Raw genomic sequence first — 13,612 nt, forward strand, 5'->3', positions numbered from 1 at the left:
GGAGCTGAACTGAGTGACAGGTGCTTTTATGGATGCATTGTGGGAGCCTACAGCAAGAAGGTTAAAAGTCAAAGTGAAGTTAAAAGGCTAACCCCAAACCCCCTTGCAGCCCACCCACAATGATATGTTATATATAAAGGAAGGACCTGAGGCAGCTTATAGTTACAAAGGTTACACGGGATCATTTAAAGTCAAGATGATAAAGCCAAAACGGAAATATTGCAAAACGAGAAAAGTGTATAGTAAATGTCAGACTATGGCTAAAAACAGTACAGAGGAGTTGACTTGTTTGATCACGTGTTTCTCTTGATGGATGTCTACCTGTGATGCTGAGCTTGAAACTGAACGAACAAATTAGCCACAGAGAATAAAACTGCGTGGGTGCAGTTTCCCACCCGGTCTTCCATTGTAATGTTTCACTGGATGCTGCAAGTTGTCTGCTGGGTTCTGTTTTTGGCACATTATTCACAATAAACCCTGTTTTTTCATTGAGACACTGGAATGCACACAGGAATGCCCCAAAGAGTGTTTGCTGACACTTGCGAGTGCTCCGTTCTCAGATGTAGACAAAGATGGTTTTGAGGTTCACACAGTTCACTCGTCCCTGGGAAACACGGGGAGCTATGAAGCCGTCACACAGCATATTGCAACACTTAAGATCTGAATGGAAACTTGACACTCTTGTCGATAAAGGAGTCTTGATGGGGGCACTTGATTTGATGCTAAAATTAATCCCTACTGTTTTATTATTATTTTTTTTGTAATCTCTTTAAATGAGAAACACTTGCATGCAGCTGAATGGAGAACTGCTACTGGATTTGTTTAGGTCTAGCGTGATATGCTCTTGTCCTCCTTGTCGTGAAATGTGATGCCGGGGTCCATTCAAAATGAAACTGTCTCTAATTAGAGCTATTATGCTGATTTTCACTTGTGTCCTGTGCAGAACAGAGTTTTTTGCTCTCCACTGAGACATCTCTGGAAAATTGCTGCCAAACAAAAAGCCATCAGTCAACAAAGGACTTGGATGAATGGCTCAGCGGCACATAATAGCGGCACATTCCATGATGACAGCATTTAGTCAGCTGTGATCTTCGCTGTGATGAGGGGTATGACATCAAGAGCTTCGCTGATTTAAGGAACAATGCTGTGGTAATGACACCTCAGTTGTTCTCAGGGTCAAGAAATTAGTAGGTGACAAATCCTCCTCCTAAATTAATGTACCCACTTATTGCCCACACAAATAGTCCGCCCGGCAGACTGCTGATCATGAAAAAACGATCAAACCGATTGATCCTCTGTGTTCATAGAAGATGGGGATCTTTCGATATTTCTGTTTCATATGTGCTACTGATTTTCAGTGGGGGATGACTGGGGTGGAGGCCAGAGTTTACTCAACTTTACATTGGTATGTCTGTGTCAATATTGGTCTACTGGCAGACAAAGCTTGCATTCAACAGCAGAGACAGAAGTATTTGAACCGTAATCTGTGCCTCCTACTTGTTTACTGATGAAACTGTTTGTCCCTAACTAGTTGGTTTTTTTTAGTAGCTTTCCCCGTGACAAATAGAAAACTGTACGCTCTTTCTCTATTAGTGTCTGAAAACGACTAAAATAATTTTGGTGTTTATGCTTTATTCTTGAGAGACTGTTTTAAAGGTACTAAAATAATACGTCATGTCTGCATCACACACTGTTTGGTCAGTTCATTTATGATGCAATCAATGGCAACAAAACATCCACAAAGAACAATTAATTTCTTGGCAATAATGTCAAGATTTTAGGTAATGGAGTAACAGATATTTAATGTAGTAACTAAACGTACTGTATGAAAACCTGGTTATTTCCCTTTATCCAGTGCCACCTTTGTAAGAAAAAGCCATCTTTAGGTTAAGCAGCCAAGTTGGATGTTTGACTTTCCAAATCCTCTCTGCATCTTCTGCTTCTGGTGTAATTTGTTGGACTAGAAGATTAAAATCTGAAGCAACAAAAGATGATGGCAAATAAAAAATGTATTAACTTTTTAATGGGAGAACCTTACACAACCACAACAGCCTGGCAACTCCTCCTCACGCTGCCGGTCACCAGCTTCGTTCCACACTGCTGTGGGTTGTTTTGGTCACTCTGCCATGAAGATAACTCTGACAAGGACAGCACACCCAAACTCATTCACAACTATCCGGTGGAGTTTAGATCAGGGTGTTTCATCTTATTCGCTCCTAAAGTTTCTGGCTTTTCCCTGAGAAATCCAATCTTTTGGATTAAACAGAGTAAACATTTTGGAGGATGTCACTGTCATTTCGAGATATGGATGGGGTGAGAGCCACTTGCTCCAGAATCTCATCTTGATATCTCTCTGCATTAAGACTGTCTCAACTGCTAAAGCTTTGCATTTTTTTTTTTCGGTGAATGAGATGCTGCCCCATACAATCACCCTGTCTTCTCTCCGGCATTAGCAGAGAGGATGCTGCTCAACCCAAAAATGCATTGTTCCTACAAACGTGGTTCAATTTAAAGGGAAAACAGACACTTCAAAGGTGCAAGATTTATTTTCAAGGAGAAGAATATGTAAAACGTAGTGACAGATGCTCGTGTTTTATGTGTGTATATTTGCAAACACATAGCTATGGTGTTTGAAAGCATGACATAAGGAGAAAAACGTATTGTTGCCAATAGCAAGGCTGTTTTCTGCATTCTACTGGTGTACTCCATTTGTGACAGAAATCGGAGCTCAGGATAAGAAAATTATGTCAAATCCGACTTAGTTCCAAGTCAGAAAACAGTGAGATTTGATAGTGTGAAATACTACTACCAACACAAGCTGTTAAATATGCAGTTCTTTCCATTTTATGTGTTAAAACACTGAGGCGACATGTTTGCTAATAGAGGTTTTACAGTGCAATGTGTGAAATCTATTAACTCCCCAGATGTGCTAATAATCAGTGCATAACACAACATTTTCATGTGTGCAGATGATGTGTTACGTGCAGATGTTCCAGTTTGTCTACAAGTGTGTTCACTTTGTTCCAGGTTATTTCAGAAATACAAGAACAACACCTAAAGGTAAACATCTGAGTAACAGTCAGAAATTAGAAATTAAAAATAACATAATAAATGTTAATTTGACTTTTGCTTTAAATGCTTCAGGTTTGTTTTTCTGTTAGTTTTAAAAATGAAAACATAAAAAAAACCCATCACAGATTGCTAAAACCTTGGAGTCATATAACCATTTCACCGATGACACACTTTTAAGAATCTACCATCAAAGTAAACTAATTCAAATCTGCTCATTCTACATATTTCAGACCTGTCTCGATCTAAGGCTGCCTTGTTAGCTAAAACATTAGAAAGCATTTTTACAAATGTTTCTACCAGTAAAAATAAAGGTTTTGTGAATCGTTATAATCGTTTGAGAGTGTGGAATATTCCCACTGAGGTTCAACCAGTGCATTGATCCATGGCTTGTCGTTGCAGGTTGGCAGGGGTCATCAGGCAGGGTGCAGCCTGGACAGGCCGGCAGAACATCACAGGCCAACACAAAGAGGCTCAGCACTGCACGCACACACTCACACACACACACTAAGGGCATTTTAGATTAATCAACTGAACTAACAGTTTTGTTTTGGACTGATTTCACAAGCATGGGAGAGAGGACAAAGTGCTAGCAAATGCTCCACCGGCGTGCAGCGATCAACCCGTGAAATGTGAAGGGAGAAGCAATCAAATAAATAAATAGCAATAGCTATATAAAAATGTTAAATAAAAATAATGGCACGTTTTGTTAAAAATATTCTCCTTTATGTTTATTTTGTGAAAAAATTAAGCGGGAAAGCTCTTTCGACGTGCCGAAAAAAGCGCCCCCTACAGTCACAGTAAAGCATAGTCATTTAACAAAGTGCCTGTCTAGAAATTGAAATAGGAAAAAGTGGTAAGTCTTTTTTCTTTTTTACTATTAGTTAAACATGAAAAGAGAATCAACCCAAATGCAGATTTCTACTCATCTGTATTAGTTTTTTCAAATAAATATAAAAAAACAATTTGTTCGATGGTTTTCCACTGTTGGTCAATACCAAAATGTGCCCCTTTTGGGCACATTTTTTTTGGGCACATATATATATATATATATATATATATATATATATATATATATATATATATATATATATACGATGGTGATAGAACAACTTCTAGCTTTATTTTATTTTAATTCATTATTTATTTTTCCACTTTTTTTCCTGGGGAGGTGTCGCTGCATAAAGTCCTTGAAGTTGCCCCCCGTCCCGCATTAACCCCCCCTCTGCCTGAACTGCGTCTGCTGCGTCCTCAAACAGAGTGCCTTTAAGACCCAGCGGAGTTGGGAGGGAAACCCCGCGGCTGTAGTTGTTTCTACTCTCTGGATTGTCAGCCAGTTATTTGCGGGGAGGCGCTGTAGCCATTTCGCCACATGAAAGCATGATGCGCTGAGCGACCAACATCCGAGTAGTTGGTGGAGAAGAGAAATCAGCTTTGAGAAGCTCCGCGCGCGCGCGCACACCCGCACCAACTCGCGCGTGATTACGCACGGCGCATAGACACGCACACACTTCCTCCTCGTCCTCCGTGGAAAAAAAAGAGGGAGAGAGAGGAGCAGAGTGAGAGGGCACACGAACTTCCAACTCTCCCATGTGGAAAGCAGAGGTTTGGAGATAAGGTGTATTTTTTCCCCCCTCTTCGGAGCTTTCCCCCCCTCTGCCCCTCTCTTTCTCCCTCGGAGTGTTTTTCTTTTTCTCCTTTTTTCCCCCCCTCATCCCGGATATTTGTGTTCCTATGAGAGTCTTGCTTGGCGAGAAGAGAAGTTTGGTTGTTTGCCTGGTCGGCTGAGGAGGAGGAGGAGGAGAAGAAGAGTCTGGTTAAAAGTGGGGGGAAGATGGTCCACAACGCCGCTTGGAGAAGGAGCTTCCTTTGCGTCCTGGCGCTCTATCTCGGCTTTGCGTCCCCGCCGTGCAAAGCTCGGCTTTACACGAACCACTGGGCAGTGAGGATAGCCGGCGGATCCGAGGTGGCCGATCGGATAGCGGAAAAATATGGCTATAGGAACATGGGACAGGTAAGTCACAGACTGCGCCCGGCCAGAGTTGTGTTTGTGCATTCGTGTTTGCTTCAACTCACGCGAGTGGGACGCAGATTTGAAACGAGGCACAAGTCGGAACCTGAACCAAAACCTCCTCTCCCAACTCTTTCTGCGGCTCTCCGGACCTCATATCGGGAGAGGGGAGCTGCGGGGACAAAGACTCGGAGAGCAGGATGGTACAACAGGTGCCTCCTCTCTGGGTTTCCGCAGATTAGTTCAGAAGACACAGTGAACTCGCTTTGAGCCTCGCTCACAGCTGTCTCCTGTGTTTGCTCCTCCTGACACAAACGTGAGAGCAGCCAGCGCTGCTTGGCTCTTGATCTTGGACACCTAAAGGTCCGGAGTGGATCCAGCTTATATAACAGCCAGGGTGTGTGTGTGTGAGAGAGATGATAACGGATGATGTTCCCATGGAGAATTTGGATTAAAAAAAGAGCTACTTTTTTCACCACGGGAGAACTTTTTAATAGAAAGAAAGCACATTATGTTCCAACATAACTTTTAGTGTAGCACTCCTTGTTTATAGGTTCAACCCTTTGTGAAATGACTGTTTGGGTGCTTTCACAAATCGTCTTATTATGCAAAAGTTGTGAGAATGATAGTGCAGCATTTTAAAATGTTACAACAAATGGCGTGTAATTTCTAAAAGTTACTGATCCAACATTGGTATCGATTACTAGATTTGAATTACCCAGTTTTGAGTTAAGCCCAAAATTATTCATACCCCGGCCAGATTTAGGTTCAAAGTCCTCTTTTGATTTGACCAACAGGTTTGGGGCAGTGCAGCCAGAGTTCTGATTTGAATTGCATTGATAATCTGTGGAGGAAACTGAAGATTAGGGTGATGGCAATGAGGTATTCCAACCTCAAAGACTTGGAGCTCATCAATCCAAGTGGAAACGTTCATAAAGCTGGCAAGCAATGATAAGATTATAAATAATTATATAAAGCTAATGTTTGTATTGCTGTTTTTTTTTTATAATGAAAACAAAGTTTTTTTTCTTCTAAATTGATCCTCTCCACGCTGTTTGGCTTATCTTTTGCGAGCTGCCGGCATGATTTAGCACCAGTAACAAACTTTTTGGGTGATTGAAAGCATAATTTTAAATCTAGTGGCGTGAATAAATTGGGTAAGCTGCACCTGTATTTGCAGTTCAAGTCCCTACAGCATTCAGTTGATTTGATGCGGTAAAGCAAGGGGCTTTTGTACAATGTGGTAGAAAATAACTTCCAACAACATATTTAAAGAAGTAGAAAAAGGAAAACTGAAAGTAACTAACAGCAGGACGCCGTGTCGGTGTCGGGAGGTTTTATCCCTTTTCTTCTACATGTGTTTTGACAAAGTTGAAAGAGTGGCCGACAAAAGAAACCCCAAATGTGGACCCCACACACACTCCAGTACCGCCATCATACATGGGCAGCTCATGCCTGCACTTGCCAGTGTTGGGTGTGCAGACAGCACAGGGAGGGGGGCATTCTGACAGGTTGTTGTGGGGTAGCCTAGTCAACAGCTATTGAATCCCCACCACCATCCCCTCCCTCTCCACCTTACCCAGCCTGCCCACCCACCGTACTCCCGGAGAGAGTAGGCCTTAATGGCCTCGTTTATCCCCTCTCTTTGACAGCAACTAATGTGTTGAATCTCTTCTACCCACCCCCTGCACCCCCTTTCTCAGACACACTCACACACACGCTCCCAATTTTTCCATACTAACCCCCCGCACATAGGAATTCCCCGGCAGAGTGGGTTGGCGCCCCCAACCCCCGCCGTTCGCCCTGATTTCCATCTCAATATGGAGCACTCATTGGACTTTGACACCTCATAGACAAGAGTTTCACTTCACTTCCTTATTTTGGGGTCAGCTGAAAGCCGCTCCCATGGGATTGATAGCAGCACGCTCTGGTTGCTTGATGTGAACTCTGACATCTCTGTCATAGCCGACCCTCAGCATGTTTATCGGCACAACATTCATATCACTGTGAAATTAATTTTGGAATATGTTTTTATGTTTTATTTTTCACGTTAATGTACAGGTTTTTGCAGTTTAAACCTGCCTAGAGTGCTCCTTGTAACAAAGGATAAAACAACAATATGGATGCTAAATTAGGAGAGGGGTTTAATTGGGAGTGGGATCAAGTGCTTAAAGAAAGACAAAGGGGGATGGGAAGGAAAAAATGCTGCACAGGGACAATATGGTCTTCTTTACAGGGTTGGGAAGAGGAAATCAGACAAAGATAAGCACACACTGAGAGATGACAGAATGAGGGGCTGAAAGCTGGGACCATGGATGGACGGATGGATGAAAAGAGTTGGCATGGAGTACGAGAGCACCTCGTTGGGGAATTCTGGGTAATCCTCTTAGCTGTGGAGCCCCCTTCCCAGACTAAGACACTGGCTCAAATTGAGTCTAAATCAGCTGATGAGGCCCCAGACGTGGATATCCGTCCAAATTGGTGTTTAGCAGGGATGGGAGAGGATGTGGATCGCATTGAGAGGGTTGGTCATAACCTGGAGCCAGACTGGAGACGCTTGGATCAATAACAACTGAAGATGGTGATTCGTACAGGGCGTTTTTTTCTTTTTTCCTTTTCCCATGTTTTTGGGCTTCCAGAATGTGCCTTGCAGACTGTTTGGTGGTTACTGGGTTAAGGGACAAGAGGTTCTAGAATTTGCCAAAAACTGGGGAAGACAAATGCAGTCTAAAAAAAAAAAAGGAATATTCCATTAAAAATAAAATCTTCATGTTTCTCAAAAAGGTAACTTGACAACCCAGAGGAGGTAAGAATGAAATCCAGAAAACATTTAAGATAAAATGATTTAAAAAAAGTAAAAAAAAATTTGTGTTGTAAAATGTTGCATTTTCTAAAACCAGTACTGTTTAGGTTTCTGTGCTTCTCATTTTGTTTTGTGAAGGACTATGTTCCACCTCTACTTGTTTCTGTTCACAATTTAATTCTGTTGTTGATGCTTAGGCAGAAGATGGTGCTGGTCATTTCACCCAATTACAGTTTTGTGACATTGAATTTTGGTTGTTTTGCACCCAAGTTCTTTTTTTGGTAAAAAAGGAAACTGCTACGTCAAATTGATGAATCAAGTAATTTTCTATAATCCTAGTCCGCTGAAAGGAAAAGTGGTTATGTGCTTCTGATAAAAGTCTACTAGGAGGAAGTTGGTCATGGGCAACACAGATTGCTGAAATAAAGTGAGTCAAAAAAAAAAATGAAGCTCCTGTTACCCCCTCATAGATTTCTTTTGATTTTGCTTGCTACCACACTGAAATGTTTTTTGTAGGATTTTTCAGTATGAAAAGCCTGTTTAAGGTCATACCACTTCATCTTTTTTGAAGATGGTCTATGACGAGGCCTTTTCAGATACGTCATTTTTCTACTTTAGTCATTCCAAAATGAACTTGCTGATCACCATCTTAGCACTGGACGGCCAGGATTTTCTGATGAGATCAGAATTACTAGTTCTATCAATAATTAGGCAAATTCCTTATATTTCAGAGCAGCAAAGCAGCTCTAGACTCTGCATCACACTACTGGGGATCATGAAGATATAGTAAGTGTGAGACAGGTTTAAAAAAAAAAAAATCTGAGACAGTTATTTGTGTCCCGTGTAACCAGCTGACCAGAGGTTTTCAGCTCCAATAGATGCATTTTTTTCTCTGTTTTATTGTTGAGTCATGAACGCTTTCACTTTGGATGTTGCCGACTTTATCTTTGAGCTCCTGGATGAGTTGTTGCTGGGTTACAGAACTAATTTTGGTTGGAAAACTGCTCGTTAGAAGTGTGACTGTTTCTGTGGTTAGCTGGAGCCCTAAATCAATAGAATTAACTTGGTCACTCTTTCTAGATTGATAAAATCAGTCGCTTTGGTTCTCCATTGTTGAATTTCTGGAGATCGTTAATTTTTGAGATCCATTTCCTACTTGTGTCATCAGACAAGTTCCTCCAAGGCGTGGCACTGAGCGGTTCTTTCTAAACCTCTTCTCTCTTCAGAAGCTTTTCTGCTTCTGATAAAAACCGTCCACGACTAAAATCCTGATTTCTGCTCTGGACTCACTGCAGCTTGTCCTTTTACTGCAATTCTGGTGACGTGTGAACATATTCTACCATATTTCATTAGCCACCTGGTCTATAAAGTGATCAGAACAATAATCGATCCACACAGGGTGGCAGATAATAGGACAAAAAGGCAAAGTGAGGATGCCAAATTGGGGTTCAAATTGCCATCGGTGCAACCTGATCTGAATCTGGCAGAATCATTCAGAGTAGATTTGTGTGTAATTTTCTCAGCTTCTTGTGTTGTGATTGTCCCCCTGTTTGACATAAAAGGAAAGCAGTAATGTGATTAAAGTTTAAATTCCTAGTTGACTATCTGAGCTGTTACATCATTGTTTATTTGGGCAACGTGCGTGTTTTGTTGAGCTCCCTAGAGAACTCTGCAGATGAGATGAAAATGTAATTAATCTGGGGGAAAGGTCAGGGTTACAAAGCGGTGGGTATCCACAATCCTCCGTTTTGTCCCTCTCATTCAGCCCTCACATCATTATGCTGTTTCTATTGAGAACTTGCAGCAGATTGTTGTAGTTGGATAACATCTGTTGCCCTTAGAAGTACCTGCATGTACACCTGTGATCACAGGTTGTCATAACTACGGTGACAACTCCATCCTTTAGCTATAAAAAAGAGAGGCGATAAAGACATGTTGAAGCTTTGCTAAGGGGTGTAGATGCGAAACTATTTGGAGTTGCTTGTTTCTCATCTCCTCTCAGAGTAAGCTGGAAAATGCGGCCGGGTGTTGGAGTTGAAAGCTGATCTAATGGACTCTGTGGTGGTGGATCTCTGCCGTGGAGCAGCGATGCACCACAGGACCCCTGGCAGCCATGACAGTTTGATCATCTGAAGGACAGAATGGTCTTTATCAATTATTAAAACTAATCACCTTACAGCAGCTTTCCGGCTGTCTGCCATTGTTGTTTCTGTGTATCATTTGTCCCGTTTCCCCCCACAGTCATTCAAAGGTCGTGTTTCATTTTGTCTCGGGTTTCACCTTTTCTCTGACCTTTTATTGCAGTTGCTTTTAAACTTTTAGGAACAAGAAATGTTAACAAACATTATAATAAACATTAAATTAACTCTTGGTAGTCACTTGCATAGCACATTTCTCATAGAAACCTATAAATTGCTTACACTGTGTGCTGCAACTGTGGAGAACTTTATCCACACCTGTACAAATTACCATCATAAAGGCACCCAATCAGACCTTCACACATTTTGTAGCACGGAAGAAACTCACAGCCAGGAAGTCGAGGAGAAGTGTGTCTGATCCTCCATAAAGTCAAGTTACGTACTTGATATTATGGAGTCGGTGTTGGACAAAAGTGGAAACTTCCCACTCTCAATGGCATCTTTTAGATGTTCTGCTGCTGCAACTCATCAGAATCAATTAAATGGGTTTCCTGCACAACATGGTAACACATTGAGGAATTCAATTACTTGATGCAGGTTTGCAGGGGGACATCTTAGATCTTTATGATGGTGGCCCCTGATGAATGGAAATGATTGATCTAGAGTAACATGACAAGACACAAGCCCAATTCATTGGAGTGTCTCTGGGTACAGTCAGTTTATCTACAGGAATCACATTGTCTGTTTTCGGAGCACCACAAACGGATGCCTTCATGTCACCATTTTTATCAAAACCATTTAAACAGCAATTTGATTTTGTGAATACTTCACAGTCCAAGACTAATGATGCTTAGGAACTACCTCATTAATTTAGCAAAAAAATAGCAGCTATGAGGTGACATAAAACCTAGTAATGGATGATATACCAAGATAAACAACTCAAATTCACGAGCCATGTAACTGACATTATGCCAGAACTAATCCAACCTTTTTATTAATCTAAAATCTGGCAGCTTTCCAGTTTGTTATCTTAAATTAGGCTAATCAAAGAGGAAACCATCTCAGGAGTGTTAAACGTTTCTCTAACGTGGTTGTTGGTCTCTGATTTCCAGATGGAAAGTGGTTCTTTTCTGTTGCTCAGCTTTGTCTTTTTGCCAAGATACGCACCAGTTTATCAGTGCCAAAACTGGCTGTGGTGAAACTTATGAAGTCACAGAAACCAGTGGAGCACCGGTTAGCATCTGAACTGGTTTGGGGGGGAAAAAAATCTCATTATGATCTCTAAAATAAATGGGGACTTGTGATTCTGATTGTTATAAAATTATACAGACATTGTTAGTCAATTAAACAAAGGCAAATAAAGGCACAAACTACATCACAACCTCACAGGACTGCCTGGACAGGATATTTGGTAGAATATTAGATTTCAAATGTTATGCATTCGCGCTCTGTGCATTTGTCCAGTTGGATAGACTTTAGTTGCCTTTACTGCCTGTAACTGATAGATCAGCTCTTCAACTAAAAGCTGAACTATCAGTAGAATAATGTTGTCTAAGGTAGCAGCTGCATAATATATTGCACATTTATTGTTCACTGTACACAGTATGCATATCGCAAACAACTGTCTGTGCTGAAATACATTGTAGCCAATGTGTTATGCTTTCAAATATGGTATTGCCAGTTTTTTTTAAGCAGCATGAAAAGTTTTGGAAGATGCTCAAGTCATGAAGAGTTAAAAACTACACGCCTCAGTCAGGATCAACTTTTTAAATGAAATCTTGTGGTAGAAAAAAGCAATTATTTTGTTCCTGTAGCTGGTTGGACTGTTTCTGGTCTACGTTTGCAGAGCAGAAAGGGATAAACACTGTTTATTTATGAACTGCAACTTGTATTGTTTCTACGATCTTAAGATATTATCGAATGTTTTCATAATATCTCATAATATCCTGCATCCTTAGTGTTGACAATAGAGGTGTGTCGATCGATCGGCCACCAATCATAATCGGCCGATTTCCGTGAAAAAGTGTATGATCGGTGATCGCCGATCACGGTCTCTTGCCGATCACACAAACCGATCACCTGCATCTCATTTCGCAGCCTGTCTGTGCAGCTGGTTTCCTCTTTCCTTCACACTGCGCAAGCGCGCAGCAACAAATCCTAAGTGATGTCGTGTAGAAATATAACACACTGAGTGAATGGGGAAGTTTGCGTGTTGTGGCGGAAAATTGAAGCACGTCAAAATGCATCAACATGACGAATATAATATGGCATAAAAACAACGGCATACTTGACGGAGTTTGGCTACATCGAGGCTCACTGCAGTAAAAAAAGACATATGGAGTGACGATCAGTTAGCAGATAAAGCAGCGCACAGCTACAAACACAGATTAGCATGACGGTAAGAAAGCTAAACAAATAACCTGGAAAATTATTTAAGTCTTCGAGCTGCGACGTAAGACGCTGGTTCTGCTCTCGCTGTTGAACCGCCGCTACGAGCTACAGGTAGTAATATTTCAGACCGAGCGCCGCCGCTTCTGCTCCACCTGGTAGTGACTCTCACACCGAACCTCTGCTTAAAGCTGCAGCATCTAACTTTAAAAAGTAAATTTTACATGCGTATTAAAACTTTCGCCGTCCTAACATGAGACAGATAATCTCTGAAAAAATAATCAATCTCCTCCCTGTTCTGTATAATTACTCCGCTCAGTCAGAAGCAGCCAATCAGAACTAGCAGTAATCAGCTAGCCGCCATGCTATCAGGAAGTTTTCATGCAGTAACTCAGGATTGTTTATTGTAATGGAACCTGTATTTGCCTTTGAATGTTAAGTTTTATACTTGAATTTTTTGGCAATCTTGAGAGGAACTTTTTGCATTATTTAGCCTCTTCAGAGCCTTCATATGTTTTCAGTCTGTTAAAGATAGTATTACTGATAGCAGTACAATTTCCACAATGCCTGTTTTGTGTTTTTCTTGGAAAAAGTTATTAAAAACAAGTTTTTGTCTAAATTAAGGTGAATTCATGGTTCCTTTTTCCACATAATGTAACCGGTAGTGTTCATGATAAAAAAATAATAATGTGATCGGTATCGGTGACGGGCCCTCATGGGTTATCGGAATCGGCAGGAAAAAACCTGATTGGCACATCTCTAGTTGACAATGTGTAATCTAAAAAAGGAAAATGTGGATTATTTATAAAGAAATATATCAACTTTTTTGCAATTAAGTCATTAATACTTTCTCTACATAAAATAATTGCTCTAATAGAAAAAAACAAATCTATCCAGAGCAAATATCTTTTCTTTGTATTTATTTGTATTTATGAAATTGACATCAAGGAAATACAAACCATCATGTCTGTCTCAAAATACCTAAACTATTAAATGTCATATCTTCCACCCAGTCCTACTTGGTCACAATATCATGTTTCAATTACATATTTTTCTGATGTGTATCTTTGGTCACTGTTGTACCAAAACTCTGGTGACATTTATAATATAATTTATTGGAATAATAAATTTATGTTCTATGGTTTGATTGTGTCAAGATGGTTCACCAGTAAAAATGCCACCACTGCCTTACTTTAACATATC

At 40.8% G+C, this 13,612-nt stretch overlaps 1 protein-coding gene across 1 annotated transcript in view; it reads left to right on the forward strand.

The window, feature by feature from the left end:
- Nucleotides 1-4,392: 4,392 nt before the first annotated feature.
- pcsk5b (proprotein convertase subtilisin/kexin type 5b) overlaps nucleotides 4,393-13,612 on the forward strand; it is a 95,869-nt gene continuing 86,649 nt past the window's right edge. Inside the window, 1 exon segment of the mRNA XM_081610684.1 lies at nucleotides 4,393-5,083. Within this exon segment, the coding sequence (XP_081466810.1) occupies nucleotides 4,904-5,083 (180 nt within the window). The 5' untranslated portion in view covers nucleotides 4,393-4,903.

This window comes from Poecilia reticulata, chromosome 9 (genome assembly GCF_904066995.2).
Source record: "Poecilia reticulata chromosome 9, P_reticulata-male-v2, whole genome shotgun sequence".
NCBI lineage: Eukaryota > Metazoa > Chordata > Actinopteri > Cyprinodontiformes > Poeciliidae > Poecilia > Poecilia reticulata.